Source organism: Rhamphochromis longiceps, linkage group LG3, assembly GCF_057381845.1.
Source record: "Rhamphochromis longiceps isolate RC_006_pf linkage group LG3, R_longiceps_female_GT1.1, whole genome shotgun sequence".
Taxonomy (NCBI): domain Eukaryota; kingdom Metazoa; phylum Chordata; class Actinopteri; order Cichliformes; family Cichlidae; genus Rhamphochromis; species Rhamphochromis longiceps.
The window spans coordinates 48,474,034-48,492,050 of NC_140559.1; the positions used below are offsets into that span (position 1 = coordinate 48,474,034).

The 18,017-nt window shown below is 43.4% G+C and overlaps 1 protein-coding gene across 1 annotated transcript in view; it reads left to right on the forward strand.

The window, feature by feature from the left end:
* Positions 1–18,017, forward strand: part of LOC146675123 (glucosidase 2 subunit beta-like) — a 191,053-nt gene that overhangs the window by 55,250 nt on the left and 117,786 nt on the right. Inside the window, exon 9 of the mRNA XM_085400177.1 lies at positions 11,619–11,705. Within this exon, the coding sequence (XP_085256303.1) occupies positions 11,619–11,705 (87 nt within the window). The remainder of the gene's footprint in view (positions 1–11,618; positions 11,706–18,017) is intronic.

Below are 18,017 nucleotides of genomic sequence, written 5' to 3' on the forward strand. Positions count from 1 at the left end.
AACAACCGACATGTATATAAGAGCCAACAGCAGGGATGTCAAATATAAGGCTCGGGGGCTAGAATTGGCCCAGCAAAGAATCCAATCTGGCCTGCTGTGTGGCTTTGGAAAATTTAAAGTGATAAATAAACATTTAAATGACTGAAAAGTTCCAGTTCTTTAGAATCTATTGTAGAAATGTCTGTTTTTGTTATTGTTTTGTACAAAAACAACATTTTCTATGAATTAGCAAGCTGTTTTGTAGTGACATCACAGTCTGTGCAATGAGCGATCAGGATTGTTTTTCTGTAATTTTACGTATTTATTGATTTTTTACAATTAAAGCCAAAAGAGTCATGCTGACAGATTTTGTTCATTTACTCCGGCACGATCTCATCATCTTGTATAAAAACTGTGACGTCCCGTTGAAATTGCACTTCTTAAATCTTATATTAACTCTGAGATTAAATGTGTGGTTAATCTTCCTTATGATCGAAAGGGGGAATTTCACTCGTCCAACCCACTTGAGATCAAAGTGATCTGTTATGTGGCCCACGATGTAAAATTAGTTTGACGTCCCTGGCATAGATTTTGGACTTTTAACTGTGTTTTCACAGGTTTAGGGAGCTCTCCCATTGCCATTCATACTGCATCAAAGTAATGAAGTAATAGATTAAATTACAGAAAAGTTCCTGTTTTTTCACTTTCTGCTGTAGAATTTTCAGATTCTCTCAATATATATAAAAAAAGTCATATTTCACACATTTATTTGTTTGTGTTGACAGATTTCCTTCATTTGCTGGAACTGCACTTCTTTATCTTATATTAATATATATCAGGGATTTTAAATGCGTAGTTAAACTTCTATACAGGAGTTTCACCAGTCCGGCCCGTTTAAGTTCAAAGTGGGCTGTTTGTGGCCCACGTCATAAAAAGAGTTTGTCACCCATGGGTCTACAGTGTGTCTCTCTCATTGAGGATATTTTAGAAGCAGTTTGATGTACATAACTAGTCCGCAGACACCGAGAGCTTCCGCTTACATACTTGACAAGCTGTTAGCGAGTTAAAGAGACAAACCCTGACATTCTTCCCCTGCTCCAAAGTCCCCACATCGTGCACTCGGCTAAACATGAACTCAGCCTGCATTTCCTTTAAAGCCTGCGGTTGTGGCCACGAAGCTGTTTTCATTCTGCAGACAGGGTGACCATCTTAGCTCAAGTCGCCCTCAGTGCTCTTTTAAACTCCAGCTTGCAGCCAAACTTCAGATGTGTCTTTTCTTGTCAGACTTTCTGCCCTTCACTGTATATGTGTGTGATTCCAAAAAAAAAAAAAAAGTGTGTCTGTACACTCTTGTCACTTTGTGCTGCATTGGGAATTTCATTAAAAGTGGGCCTAAATATATATATGCTGTCACAAACACTGTCGCGCCTATCTGACATCTGCGATCACAAAAAAGAAAAAGCAAACAGCACAATGCAGCTGTGTGCTACATGTCACATTTAATTGACACTGCTTTTAAAACGATGGCTCCGAAGCAAGGATGTCTCATTTTGTTACATACCTGTTGCCCGACTCCTCTCTCTCCCCGCCTCCGTCTCTAGTGGCAAGGGCTAAAAACACGCGAAAAGGAATCGAGGATGTACAGTCTGAGAAAAGAGAAAGAGGGGTTGGTCCTCTTAGAAGGCTGAGAAATCTCTAGAGCTCCCTCACTGCCTTGAGCTGTGTTTTTTTTAGATTCAAAGCAAACCCACGTTGCATGCTGCACCTGCGCACTTGCCTTTGGGTAAATGAGGACACTGTTTTCCGTGACTGATAAAAGTTTGATGATCAAACACAGTTTTTTTAATGATAATTAAAACATTAAGTGGTATTGCTTACTGCTGAAAATTTCACCATGCTAACTGTGGAAGCTGGTGTGGCGCCTAACTTGTAAGTACTGCTTTGTCTGAACAACGTACTGTGTCTGTGTATTTGTTGCCGGGTACCCGACTGAGCAAAGGATAAAAGCCTAAATGAAGGGAGAGGGACTCGTACATGAGGCAAATAAACAAAAGTAGCTGCAGCTTTATTACCTGTGTGACTTTCTACTCATGCATGTGTACAATCCTCTATGCCTTATGTACTAATACGGCGTGGGAGTGGTAATATTTTCAGTTGTGTGGGTTCATGGTAATGGATGTCTCATCTTTTTGTTTGTGCTCTTTTCACATATTTGCAAGGTGATACATTTCATAACTTTGACTAGAAACCCAATATTCTCTTGCCAGGTAGATATAAATGGTATTTGTAGAACTGTGCTTCTGGGACCGGCTGGATCTATCAAATAACATAGCAAAGTATGTAACCATGTTATTTGAGCTCTTTTCTCTTGTAAGGCAATATCTTTGCATACTGATTCATCAGCCCGTGCGTTCGTTTGACTATATGAAGTGTGGAGCTTATTTCTCAGAACTGTTGGCGAATTTTCACATAACCATGAATCTTACATTTCTTTGTGCAGCTGTATTTGGTGGAGGGAAATGTAATGGGCGTCTCGCTATTACGTTTCAAGGTTACTCTGTCGTGATGACTAATGGAAAGGTGTTGAAGTGGAAAGATACTTTCCCTGAATTTGATTACGCGCTACGACGTGATGGCATATAGAGCGCGGATAAATGTTATGTGCATTCCTACTTTGATGCAATCATGGGGCTCATAAGTTGTTACTGGGAGCTACCGATGGCCTCTCACTCTTTGAGAACCCTGGATCCAGATGTTTCTACACGTGAACTTCTGAAAATGTCGAGACTCTCAGGTCAGAATATTCTACCTCACTTGTAGCTCATGCCTGTGTAGGAGAGAGGTCAGAGAGCATATTGTTTGACACAGTCCTGGAGAGTGAGAGGACGTCTGAGGATTGGAGAAGAAGTGTACTAGTACTGAGTTTAAAGAATAGGGTGATGTGCAGAGCTGTAGGAACTACAAAGAGATAAAGCTGATGAACCTTACCATGAAGATACGGGAAAGATTGTTGAAGCTAGGTTGCGAAAAAGGTCACGATGAGTGAGAAAGAGCACTAAAGGTGATGTTTGCTTTGAGAGAGTTGATGGAGAAGTATAGAAATGGTCAGAAGGAGCTGAGCTCTGTTTCTGTGGATGTGGAGAAAACATATGATCGAGTGCCAGGAACTGTGGTACTGCGTGAGGAGGTCACGAGTGGCAGAGAGGTATGTGAGGGTATTGCAGGACACGTATGAGGACAGGAGTGTGTGGTAAGAGTGACAGACAGGAGTCTCTGTGGACTATTATGTTTGCAGATTGCATTGTGATCTGTAGTGATAGTAGGAAGCAGGTGAAAGAGAGCCTGGAGAGGTGGAGGTATGCTGTGGAGATAAGAGGAATGAAAGTCAGTAGAAATGAGACAGAACGTGTGTGTTCATGAGAGGGAGACAGGTGTACCAGTGGTTGAGTTTAATTACCTAGGGTCAACCACCCAAAGCAATGTACTGCACACAAGAGAGGTGATGAAGAGAGGCACCCAGGGTGGAGATGAGTGTCAAGGATGATTTATGACAGAAGGATAGCAGGATAAAAGGGAAGATTTACAAGTTGGTAGTGAGACCTGATGTCGTGTGTTGTTTGGAGACGGAGGCACCGACAGAAAGACAGGAGGCCGAACTGAAGATGTTCAGATTTTTGGGAGCAAGCAGAATGGACAAGATTAGAAATGAGTACATTAGAGGGACAGTTTAGGCCAAGCAGTTTGGGGAAAAGGTTAGAGAAGCAACGCTGAGATGGACATGTGCAGAAGAGGGATAGTGGATATATTGAACTGCCAGGCAGGAGGAAAAGAGGAAGACCTCAGAGGAGGTTTGAGGATATAGTGACGGAGGACACGCAGAGAGTTGGTGTGACAGAGGAGGATGCTGAGGAAAAGGTGAGATGGAGCAAGATGATCTGCTGTGGTTACCTTTAAAGAGATTAACTGAAAATTGATCTAAAAAAGAAATTGATCAGTTTTTGGACAACATAACAACATAACTCTTCCAAAATTATTGGACACTCAAGCAATGGCACTGGATTCACCACTGACACCAGGTGAACTCCAGGAAGCCCTGATAAGTATGCACAATAATAAGGCTCCAGGTCCAGATGGCTTTCCTGCAGAATTCTACAAAGAATTCTGGTCGATTCTAGCACCAGTTTTCTACAGAACGTTGTTGGAAATTAAAGAAAAGGGCAGACTTCCATCAAATATGAATTCTGCAAACATTAATCTCCTGCTAAAACCAGGCAAAGACCCTGTATATCCCTCAAGCTATCGTCCAATATCCCTTATAAATGTAGACCTTAAAATAATCTGCAAAGCTCTCTCAAAGAGACTGGAGAAAATAACCCCCCTCTTAATTCATCCTGACCAAACTGGTTTCATAAAAGGTAGGCACTCATCAACAAATACACGTAGATTACTTAATTTGATAGACTACTCATACAGTAAAAACCTAGAAACTACAATATTCTCTTTAGACGCAGAAAAAGCATTTGACAGAGTTAATTGGAAATTTCTATTTGCAACTTTACACAAATTTGGTTTTGGATCCTCTTTCATAAACTGGTTAAAAATATTATATAATTCCCCAACAGCTTGTGTTAGAACAAATGACCAGACATCCTCCAGCTTCTGTCTCTTGAGGGGCACCAGGCAGGGATGCCCACTCTCCCCTTCACTATTTGCAATTTTTATTGAACCACTAGCAGCAGCAATTAGACAGAATTCAGTAATTAAGGGCATAAAATGCAAGAACGTGGAACATAAAATCAGCCTTTATGCGGATGATGTGTTACTCTTTCTCCAAAATTCACAAACCAATATCTCTGGGGTGATTGAATTGATAAACTCTTTTGCAAGAATATCAGATTACTCAATTAACTGGTCAAAATCTACAGTCCTACCGATTAATTGCTCCTTCCATAATTCCTCTTCTACACCACTGCAATCGGGAAATATAAAATATTTAGGTATTAATGTTTCTCCCAAGCTTGCAGATCTAACTAAATTAAACCATATCCCACTTTTAAAGAAGGTAGAAGATGATCTGGCTAGATGGAAATGTCTACCCATATCACTCATGGGAAGGGTTGCCGCTATAAAAATGATGGTCTTACCAAAAATAAATTATTTATTCTCAATGATCCCAACTAAACCGCCACAAGATTGGTTCAGATCTCTAGATTCATGTATGTCCAAATTCCTTTGGAAAAATAAACCCCCACGTATAAGCTTAAAAACACTACAAAAGACCAAGGATAAAGGAGGACTAGAACTGCCTAACTTTCAGCACTACTTCTTAGCCAACAGGCTTCAGTTTATCTCAGGATGGCTAAAACACACCCTCTTAGATGAACCTTGGCTAGATGTAGAACAAGCACTCTGCAATAATCTAGAGATCTCAGACCTACCATTTATCAGCTCAAACATCCAACGACATGAATGCTTTAAAAGCATCAACATCAGCTCTTCTCTGACAGCATGGTGGGAGTTTCTAAAATTGACGGCGTCTTCATTAATCCCATGCAAACGTACACCTATCTGGAACAACCCTGACATATTACAAAACAATAATATGATAAACTTTTCAGATTGGAGTGATAAAGGAATCAAATATTTAGAACATATACTAGAAGGAACAGAATTTATTTCATTTGACGGACTAGTTACACAATATGGGATCAACAAGAAAAGATTTTTAGAATATCAACAAATTAAATCCATAGTAAAAAAGAAATTTAAACCGGGTCAAGTTGAACTACAAACACCACCAAGTGTGGTTCAATTTCTTACTCTTAAACCCCCCAAATTACTATCCAAAATATACAGAATGCTTTCTAAAACAGATGAATCAATATCACTTCCTATTGCAAAATGGGAAGCGGATTTATCAGTTAACTTAGACCTAAACTTCTGGTCTCAGATTTGCTTAAAAACCTTTCATCTAATTAGAAATCCCAGTCTTCAATTAATTCAATACAAAATATTACATAGAGTGCACTATACAGGTCATCGGATGTTCAAGATGGGCTTTTCGTCTACCAACAACTGCTCACACTGCCAAACCAATTCACCGGACAATTATATCCACGCTCTTTGGTTCTGTCCACCAGTTCAGAAGTTTTGGCGCGAGATATGTGAAGACTTATCGAAGTGTCTGAAATGTAACATTCCAACTTCCCCCTTAGTGTGTTTGTTGGGCAGCTTAGATAATGTCACTTCAGAAAAGAATATCGCCCATATGGTTTTCACTGCCCTATGCATAGCCAAGAAAACAGTCCTCATGAACTGGAAAAATAAAAATAATCTTAATTCTAACCAATATAGAAATTATCTATTAGATTACATTAGTCTTGATACAGCCTCTGCCACCACATCAGATCAATTGCTCTGGGCTCCTTTGATCAGCTCCATCACCTAGTGGGGGTGGGGGGTCATAGTTTGGTCCCGCCTTCACTGTTGTGATTGGTGTGGGGGTAGGGACAGGCTTAGGGCGTCGGGGGGTTCCCCGGAGGAATCTTCCTTGGGGGGCTCAACCCGGGGTAGCGGTCATGTCCGGTTAGGGGCTCTGTTGGCTCTCAGGTGACTGTTTCCTCGCGGCTGCGTGCAGCGGGGCTAGGGGAGGGTCTGTGCTGACGGACGTGGGTTACTGACCTGGTAGCCTGGCTGCCCCTGGGTGGGTCCGGGATGGGCGTGAGGTTCTGGGGGCGCTCCGTCTCTGGGCTGGGACCCGGACCGGGCCTCGGGGGCTTGGGTCCTGGTTGGTGTGTTGCCGGGGTTGTGGGCGGGTGGGTGCATGGGGGCCCAGCCCTGGAGCAGGGTGCCGCCGGTGCGTCGAGCCACCTGGGGGGCTCTTCAACTGGTGGGGGAGATTGTCACATCTTGCAGGAGCTTTCCTCTCCTCAGGAGCTCCCTCTGCAGGAGGGGGAGATACAGGAGAGGTGGAGGAAGATCTCAGCCTGGGTGTTTATTGTCTTATGTAGTCTGGAAGATGAGTGGATGGTGGGGTGGGTGCAGTTTTCTCTGTGGTGGGGTTGGGTGGACTGTCCCGGGCTCTGTGGGGCCGGGCGGCGCTGCTGCACTGGGCCCGGTCTGGATGGGCCTGGGCCCCCTTTCCCTGGCGGGTCGCGGAGTATGGGGGTGCCTACTGGGGTCAGCGGGGGAGCTGGCCCCAGGGAGGGGTCACTTGCCCCTCCCTTCCTTCCCTCCCCATCTCCAGCTGCCTCCCTCTTCCCGCTCCACCACAACCACCCACACATGCAGGGCCTTGGAGTAGGGGTATGTCACCAGGGTGCAGAGGAGGCTACCCCCCCCCCCCCCCCCCCCCGTCCCCTTCTGGCTGCCTCTGCCTCAATTTTATCCCACAACTTAGACATTCACATTACTCACACTCTCATTACACATACATATAGGATCTTGGGGGTGGGCACGATACACGGAGTCCAAAGTACCATCAGGGTGTACACCCCACCCCTGGCATCGTTGCCCACCTCTCAATTTTAAATACACGTAGACATTGAGGGCTAGCAGGAGGGACCATGCGCTTACCTGCTGCTCTCTGGCAGGTAGCTCCAAGCCCTCCTGGGTTTTAAATGCACCTTAGAACACACATGCATCAACATTACAATGAGCGGGTGGAGGGAGGTTTGGAGTCTTCTCTCACCCCCATTCTCTGTGACCTGCTGGAGCAGGGGGGCTAGGACTAGGAGGAGGAGTTGGCCGTCCGACTGCGGTCTGGAGTGTGGAGCCTTCCTGCTGCTGCGGAGTCGGGGCGGTCTGCCTCCCCCCACCGCAGGGAAAAGGGAAACACCACCTGGGTCTGGGTGCAATTCCCCCCTCTCCAGGGGCAAGGGCACCTAGACCCGGTTTGTAGAGTACGCTTGGGGAGTGTGATCGTGTGTACAACGTCTCTTTATGTCTGTCTCCACGTTGGTTGAGTGTGGAGTAAGTGCATATGAGAGCATGAGGGTGGGAATGGATGTTTGTATCTGTGTGTGCCTGTATTTCTGTGTCTATATGTCAGGTTGGGTGTCAGGCGCCACCTCTCTGGGGACATCTCAGGCCCTCCAAGGTTTGGAGGCCTATCTCCCCCTACCACCACTTCCCCTGCCAGTGGCGGACCCCCTCAGACATCGGTGCGTTGGTGGTTCTTTGTGTCCGGGGATGGGCGTCCAGGTACACACCGGCTCACTCCTTGGCGGCCGCTTATCGGGGCCTGGAGCCTGGGGCTCGCTCGGGCCACTTCGGAGGTGGGGTGCCCCCGGCCTCTCGGCCTGGGGCTCGGTCACTCAGGCGCAGCTGGCTGCCGGCGGAGCTCACGGGCGCGTCACTGCAACTCCCCCTGGCTTCTGCTCCGCGGCTGCTGAGTGAGCCCTCATCTGGGGCTCTCCTCAGCTCTTTCTGGGACAGTGGCGCGGCTGCCCCTCTGTTAGTCTTCCTTGGTCTCTTGTGTTCTGGGGGCCTCTGGATGTCTGGAGTTTTGATCTCCTCCACACCTGCTTCACGCCCTGGAGGACGGGGCTGTGGCCCCCCCACACCCTCTAGCAGATTATTACATGAAGGAACCTTTTAAAAAACAAAAAACAAGCGCGTCCATGCTCACAGGTGTACACACGGGTGATCACACCCACAAACTACACCCTTTTTGGCTCCTACCTCAAAGCACACTGTGTTCTGTTGATCTTATGTGCTGCACAATAATGTTTAACATTTAGTATTTACTGTCATATTCCCATATATCATTGTGATGTTGTTTATTCTATTACTCTTGTTCTCTTCTGCTTGCTTTCTTTTTTCTTTCTCAGCAGGTGATCCAGGTGATTGATATATGCATTTTTTTTTTCTCTGCCCGTTCTGTTGGTTTTTGTCTTTTGCCCTTCTCCCCCGTCCCTCTTCTCAGCTGTTTCTCTTTCCCTCTTTCTTTCTCCCCTTCTTTCCCCCAGTCAAGTCTGTCCCGTATTCATTAAGTGAAAATAAAATAAACAATAAAAGGTGAATCAAATGGACCATTACGGCAAGGCTGGGATGGTCAGTTTGGTAAAGTAAATCCGTTGGGCATCTTTCTTTGCCTTTAGACAACAATTCTGATGGCAAAAGAGCCAAACGGGACAGGCCAAAAAAAAAAAAAAAGAAAAAAAAGAAAATGTAAAGTCCCAGTGGCAATCAGGCACGCTTTTGGTCATGCTTATTGAGGCTGTGAGCTAAGGACTCTCTTGAGTCTTTGCAGAAACAGTAAAGCAAGTTTTACCCATATAAACCTAGAAGGAGATCTATCTGCTCGTGAAAGAAAGCAGGTAAACACACGGCTGCGAGCCGTTTAAGTCTTAAATTGAACGGCCGCAGCCTGGAATCAGACGTGTAACTGAATAAATACAGACAACACCAACTCCCCCAACACTCAGACACAAACAAGACAGACACATGAAATTACGTCTGCATCCTACAGATACCCTTGCAAAGCCGGATGTTGAGAAAAAGAACATGCACTGCAGAAATTTTGAGAGCGTGAAGCGTGACCAGATCCCAACAGACTCAGTTTGAGACAAAGATTGTTTGTTTGTTTGTTTGTTTACTAATGAAATGTATTCACATATGTTATAAAACTCTGTAATCTCCAATTATCTCTATATTTTATATAGATTACAAGAACCCTGACACTTGAAGCCCTGTTGCAACCCTAATCTGTTTTTTAAGACTCAGTCACTGTTAAATGATTGCAAACTTCTTCTGTATTGTTAATCATTTATGCCATGACAAAAAAATAAATAAATAAATAAATAAATAAATAAATAAATAAATAAATAAAGAGATTAACTGAAAGAAGAAGTAGAAGAAGACATGTTGCACATGATAGCAAATTTTTCTGTTCAACTGTGTTTAGTTCAGACAGGAGTACCACCTAGTGTGTGGACATCATTTTTCCTGTAAGAGGCAGGAAAAATGATGTCCCCACACTTGTCTAATTGTGTGCTGTGAATTAATCTGACTGCTAACTGCGCTATTCTTACATGTGCACACCTGGATATTAAGCAGATTTTGTACCAGGGATCTGGTAGCAGGTGCACCCCCTCCTACATGCTTTGCAGGAAACGCTTTCACGTAGATCAAATATAGTGTTTCCTGTGGTGAAAATGCTTCTGTAGAAGATCATTACCTGGTGTGTGCCAAGAAAGGGCAACTTCTGAAAATGGCAAAAGTCAGGCACTTGTGTTCCTGCACGTGTACACTTCGTCAGTACATCTGTTTGTCGTGGTTAATATGATGAGGTAACTGACAATATGAATATTATTGAAGCCAAAAAGTTGAGAGAAAAAAAAAGACTTGCCAGGTTTCCTTTTCTTACACAATACTAATGTCTAGACAGCCCAATGCAGTTCTTACAAGAACCATTAACTAAAACCTTAACTAACTAACTAAGCTGTCAAGGCAAGGTTACTGTATGTTGTGTTAGCGAAGGACTGCTTCAGTTGAGCGCGTGGACAATTCTGTACTCTGCGTAGAGGCCACCCGGAACATCAGAAAGCCTCTACAGCACCAGACAAAGCTCGAAATTCAGCTCATTTCCTCCATAACAAACACATTTCAGTTTTCGCTCTGAAAACACCACCCAAGTGAGCTTTCTGCCATTCACGTGTCCAGCGTGATTCACAGCCACCTGCCTTCCGTTCCACGAGTCCAGATCCGCAGTTGTGTTTATTAGCTTAGCTTAATTGTGCATAGCATCTAAAGGTCAGCGCCTGCTGTGATACATTGCTGCCAAAATGGCTTCCAGGGGACACTGTTTCAGATGAATAAACACTGAAAGCTGTACCAACTTCTCTGTCACCATCCTTTACCTCCCAATGTGCAGTGGCATCACATTCAGCTGTTTTCGGGCCCCGCACAAGGTCTTGTGACTGATGGGCACCCACTGGTATGCGCCGCCTCACTGACTTCCATTTCGGCAGGCAAAAGGCAGCAGATTAATTCGCCTGTCAATTTTTCCCCCCACCTTATTTTATTTATTTATTTATTTATTTCTGCAGGAGTCTATGTTTATTGAGATAGGAGGAAGGATGCGTTTGTCCTCCAGTGAATTAAAACATGCAGTCTATATCTGTATAACTACAGCCTTCCTCATGATGAATGGTATTTGACTTCTATGAGTAGTAAACTTCTTCCATTTGGCTGTAAAAGCTGATTTAATGAGAGGGTGACTTGAATAGATAAGCAGATATGGCAGCGGGGATTATTGGGAGGTGAGCTGAATGGGAGATGGATGATGTGCAGTTTATTATCAGTTATGTAAGGCACTTTTTATAAGCCTATACCTGTGGGGCCACCAGGCACACTGCACAACAGATGCAAGATTACCAGCTTGTGTGCAACCTGAGGTCTGTCAGAATGCATATGTGCTTTAGGGGGAGATGTGCATATTTGCGGTGCCCGTCATATTGAATTTTTTATTTATTTATTAGGAACTTCATATACTGAGTGCTGGTAATGTGGGCTGTTTTCAACTAATTTATATGATACGGTTGCACATTGAATGTCTTTGGAAAGCTGTTTTCGGGTGCTCAGACTCATGTTTGTCACGCTTTGATTCACCTTTTTGATTTTCCTCTCACTCCCAGGCTTTGTTGGACAGAGGTCACAGGATGGATCTCTCCAAGTTTCAGAGCACACTCTGGGACGTCCTGACGAGAGGCGACACTGTCAAAGTAAGAGCTCTTTTTTTAATTCTATCAGCCATCTTTTTTCTATCTTTCTTAATATATATATATTAGTGCTGTCAATAGAAATAAAAAAATTAACTAACTAATCTCACAATTTTCTGTTATTAATTGCGATTAATCTCAATTACTTTATTAATAGCCTGGCTCCAATTACATTTTTTTATTCTTTATATTTTAAGTAATTATCGTTGTTCACCGAAGTCCAGTGGTCTCCGGTGAGAGCGACATTCCTTACTTGCACAAGCTTGCTGGACTGCTGAGCCCTCTGGTCCCCATACAAAGTGTGCAGTCTCGACACAATGGTTCCTCTCGAGGGCAGATTGTAACACTCATCTCCTGATGCAGCACAAATGACTTCTCTCAGTCCATCATCTTCTACTATGCTAACTGGTCGGCAGTTTTTAGCTATCCAAACAACCAAGGAATTGGTTACCTTTTCTCTCACATTTCTCTCAGGCAACTTCTTAAAGAGAAACTTTCCACCCAAAAGTCCGCCCTCGTCCATGCTTGCGTGTGTTAGCTAGTGTTAGCTAGATAGTAGCATGGTGTCACTTCTTCTTCTTCTTCTAATCATTTCTGTCAGGCCAAACGCCAGCATAGCACACTGTTGCCCCCTCCTCCAGAGGTCTTAGATTACAGGAAATTAATAAAAAAACAAAATCAGCGTTAAATTTTTTTAATGCATTAAACATTTCGCGTTGATCTTAACAATTAACGCGATAATTTTGACAGCACTAATATATATATATTCTACCTTTTTATTGTGTATATTACGTCTCAGTTACACTAAAACTCAGCAGACTATATCTTTTTGGATGTGTTGTCTATGTGTTGAACTTCACATAGAAAACATCCCCTACACCGTGAAACTACCAACACCAGCCCGAACTGTTACAAGGGAGGATGGATCCATGCTTTTATGTTGTTTACATGAAATTCTGACACTACCAGCTGGATTTTGCAGCAGAAATTGAGACTCTTCTTACCAGATTACATTTTTTGTTCTATTTTCTAATTTTGGTGAGCATGTACAAACTGTAGCCTCAGTTTCCTGTTCTTAGCCAAGTGTGGTCTCGTGCTGCTGTAGCCCATCTGCGTCAAGGTATGATCTGTTCAGAGATTCTCTTCTGCATAACTTGGCTACGTGGTTATTTGTCACTTGACTGACTGTTGCCTTCCTATCAGCTCACAGGAACAAGGAGGACTCTAGAAATTCTCCTGCAGTACCCCTAAAACCCTGTAAAACTAATGGCACACAGCTCAGCTCCTTGGTTATGTTTCTTTAAAGGGGACAGCGCACATTAATTAACATAAGCACTTAAATTTGTCATGTAAATACACCAGATTTGGTCACACAGACAGGTTTAATCCTTGTTAACTAATGTTGGTGCTTTTAAATCATACAGTAGAGTGGGATTTTATACTTGTGCTAATGTGCTGATGTTATCATTCAGATGAATCATTACGGTGCTGAATGATGCCCTAACAGAGCTCCCAACTTAAGCTGTAAAGCCTTAACCTTGCTTTATTCCTGTATCAGTCTGGCTTCTTGTCACAACCTCTTCTGATGTAAGACACAGGTGAGATTTGGAGGCTCTGCAACCTTCAAAATTGTTGTGTGTTTTTACAGAAGTCCAATTCCAGCCTGACATAAAGGCATTGCAATAGTTTCTCCTAGTTTAGGACAAAACTGTCAAGGAGGCAAAATAGTGTGAGTCGCTTAGGTTCACCAAAGTAGTCGGACAGGGTACATTTACTCTGCCTCTTGTAGAGAAACCAGCGAACGCTGTGATTCCCCTGAAATTTACCGACTAATAAATGATGCATGACCGAGCCCTGACATCTGTCACTGGGCCCTCCCTTTATATACCTACTGTGGACTGCAAACTTCTCAAGCCTTTCTGTCTGTCCCATTTTTGCTCTTCTCCACACCCAAAACCCATTTCTACCTGCAAATTAAAAAACATTTTCCTACATTAACCGCATACTGTACACGTACACAGAAAAACAAAAGCATCATCTCCAGTGGCTGTGTGCAATAACCTCCAAGAAAAATGTGGAGACAAGAGAAAAAGCCCAGAAGATAATCAGAAAATGAGGAAAAATGGTGTTCCTTTAACCAAAATGTGTAAAAGCTTGATTACTCCAGAGTTATAAATGCAGCTGTCACACCACAAATTACCTCATAACTACTTCCTTTTTGAGTCGGTGCACATCCAGAGTCAATAAATTGCCAGTGTATTTCTTTTCAGAGCGCAGGTTTATAGACCGCATGTTTTCATCAGCGAGTTAAAGCCTAAAAGAAAATGTCCGCTCCTCTCCATCTCCTAAACCGAGGACGCGGAGAGTACCAGATACCATCCTTTCATTTCCTTTCCTCAGATAAAAAGATGAAGGGGGGATGACGGGGGACGAAAGTGAGGCATATCGCTGGGCAGTGGTGATTGAGTCCCTTCACTAAGCCACAGCGAGAATCTGCTCAAATAACCCACTCCACCGATAAGAAGCTAGTCATTTCCATAGACAACTCCCCCCCCCCAAAAAAAACAGTGGGGTTCAGATTACATGTCACCATCCGCCTGGCTTATCTCGGTGTTGCTCCATCACAGAATATGAATTATAAGGCAAACCCCTGCCTCGCCGCTTTTCATTAAAACACCATTGAAACACATACAGACTGAAAATGGATTCATTTTATTTGCAGGATTATTGCTAGCAGAAAAGTTGATGTGCCATAAAAGTTACCAGAACAGCCTTTTATTTTACCCCTGTAACAATTATCTGAATGTTAAAATCGACTCTATTATCATTACTGATAAAAGAAGGAATTCCATGGCTGATAACAAATGAATACATTTTTTATGCCAGCTAGGTGCGGTAACGCTTTATATGATGAAGCACTTTACCGAACAGCGAATAAACAACCCTGTCGCTCTGACAACGCATTCGTCTTTGTACACGTTATGCTTACTGAGACTGATGGTCATGTAGACGAGATTCACTTGGTGCTCAGGAAGCACTGAATTCCCAACTTCCCAACTTTGCGGTTCTATACTGTGGACGTGGAATGGCTGTAATATATGTGAGCTCCCATTCAATCAGTTTTGAGTCTGTCTATTTGTTTACTGTTCATTCTTTCGTTGGATCGCCATTAGCTTCAAACAAAACAAACCACGGCGCATCAATATAACCAGAAAAGGCAAAAACGAGCCGAACGTAAAGACCAGCTAGGCTAAGAGTGAAAAGGTTTCCTACCTCTTATACCTGCTTCTCTTTCTATTAAGTCCAATCCCTTCCTTTCACTATTATACAGCCACAATGCAGGCAAGCAGACATTGAGAGTCTTGCTTGGTAGAAGTGTCCAGATATGGCCCTCGAGCTATGTAGATGTTCATTTTTCTGTGAACCCTAAGATGCTGAAGATGACGAGTGTTTGTTACCTTTCACTGAATACAAAGAGCTACATAAACATTGAGATTTTAGTACTCTAGTGGGTATTATAATATTTATTCATGGCCACGGCCACAGAGCACGTGATAGCCAAAAGGTCGAGGCCATCCTACAAACTGTCGTTGTACCTATAAATACAACCGTATGTGGCGCACAAAAGCTTTTTGTGTGTGTGTGTTACTAAATGAGCACAAGCTGCTTTCTGTTCATTGTGCTTAGGTGCTAATGTGCTATTAGGTAGGAATGACTTTTTTTTTTTTACTGTACTGTCCTCCTGTGCTACTGATTTACAGTTTAAGTGATTTCTTTCCTCTTTTTGAGATGCGAGAGGAACTCTTTATTGACCTCTCCACTGTTTTTTCTCAAAGTATTTTACTTGCTGTGACGTTGCGGATATCTGAAAAACCGCTACAAATGTGCGCGTGGACTGATTGTGATCTCGTAATGCATTTTCATGAAGATGCTTTGCCGTTGGAAGCTCACAGCTTCTGTATGCCACTTAAACATCAGTATGATACTTAGATTGTCAAGAGGTTGCGATCTACCTGTAATCATCTGAGTTTCCATATCGGCTCTTCAATATGCAATCAAGCCTCTCCGTCACAGCCATTACCTTCTAGCCATATGCTCAGTTTCAGCTGCTTACCGAAGCATTCGTGTTACAGTTACATGATGAATGTGGGCTTGGAGTGCAGATTCTCAGCTTTAATTTGAGGCTATTCGCTTCAAAATTGGAGAAAGTGTTAAGGAAATACAGCTAATTTAATATGAAGCTACCTTTTCCCCCCAAGGAACCAAAAGGTAATTGAACAATTGACTCAAAAGCTTTTTTATGGACATGTGTGGGCTATTCCTTTGATGTGTCTTCATCAATTAAGCAACTAAAAGGGCTGGCATTTGCATCTGGAAGCTGCTACTGTGAAGCCACAGCATGGGGTCCGAGAGGCTCTCGGGCCGTTCTCAGTCTGCAGAAGTGAAACCAAGCCTTTAGAAACAGCTCTTTAGGTGTGGCCAAAAAAACATACTGGTAAGCTGTAAGGGCAGCACTTATAAACAGGCATGAGTCTCTCATGGAAGCAACTGCATGGGCCCAGGAATCACTGTGCATGAACAGAGCTAACCACGACATCCACAAATCCAGGCTAAAGGCTCTGACATGCAAAAAACATGATCCAAAAGCACCACCATCCTATTACAACAGCATGGCTCCATAGTAGAAGACCCCGGGTGTCGAGTTGCTGACTAAAACCAGTTGTAGCAACATGAAATTAAAAATTTTAAAAAAGGAGATCAAGACCTACAGTAGGATCAGACGAGAATGGGACACAGTCCTCTCCTGTAAATCCAGCAGCTGGTCCGCTCAGTTCCCAGATGTTTGCAGACTGTTTGCCAGTAGAAGCGAGGATGCTACAGAGTGGTAAACATGGCCCTGTCACAACTTTTTATAATATGTGTTGTTGCCGTTAAAGTTGAAATGAGCCGGTGTTTTTTATGAAAGTGGGACATTTGATATGTTTTCTATGTTCTGGTATTGAGAAAATGTGAGTTTATGAGATTTGCACATTATTAAATTTAGCTTTTATTTACATTTTAACCACAATCCTCAGACCTCCAAGATCCTGACTGCACGTCGGTGGAAGCAGATGAAGGGTCTACGGATGATGAGTGGTTAACAAAAGGGCCTGGGGAGGGGAGGGGCCAACAGCAGAGTTCACTGGGAACAGGAGAACCGCCAAAAAAACTTAAAAGATGAAAAAATACAGCAGGAAAAGCAGAGACGGTGGCTGCAGTGGACACTTCATAGTTTTTAACACTTGGTTCCACTTCAGCTGTTTCTATGTTATAGCTTCGATTTCCTCCACAGTTGGCTGACGGACCAACAACAGCACAAGCAAGAGTGGCTCACACACATCGGCATACTTTGTACCCCGCCTGCACCTGGCAGAGAGGCCGTCCCTGTGCTACCTCTGCTGGACCATAAATTCCGCTTTACACAGCGTGACAACTTTTTTGGAGCTGGGCTTGTACACAGAGCCCTGGGCAGCTTAACTCCATGAACCTGCTGCAGCTTTTTCTGCTAGTACTGGAACACGGACAACTGGGGTGTGATATCTGAAACTCTGAAACTCCGAAACTCCGGCTTCAAGTTAAAAAGGAACACGGAGAGACGTGTGATCACGGCATGAGGTCCCTCAAACTGAAAACAGCAGCTTGGCTAAGCATCAGCAGAATACAGATAATTTTTTGTCGCTGTCCAGATACGTCTAAAACCCAACTACATATGTTACCCTTCTTTCATTTTCCTGAGACGCCCACATTGAAACTCCTGATCAGGAGAGGGGTGTGTTATACAATGTGCTACGTCAAAACTGACAGTCTTGACCTTATTACACACACACAAAGGGACCGTGTGCAGTTGTGTTGTATTGAAAGCGTTCGCAGCAGCTGCAGCAGCTAATGGCATGTTGTTATTCCACGCCATGCTTACGTCCCCTGCACAATGCTCATCCCGGCAACGGAGGTAGTCACAGATACAAAAGCCGTGACAGCACTTGCTGCGTCGAAAGCAAACACGGCTAATGAATCACCAACTCTCCTAAGCCTAATTAGGACCTAATTATTCAGTCTTTTTTTGTTTTTTTGTACATTTTTAAATGACGTTAACCTTCCCTCATTTGTCTTTTCATAGAATTGCAACATCACTGCTGGCCTTAGTTACAGTAAATAACATTTCAGGAGGAATTTGTGCAGCCCACTAAAAGCTCGCACATCAACTTTCTTACTTATTTGTTTTGTTTTCGTTGTATTTCTGGGTTTTGGATTTGAAAGAACACTTGTGTTTAAAGC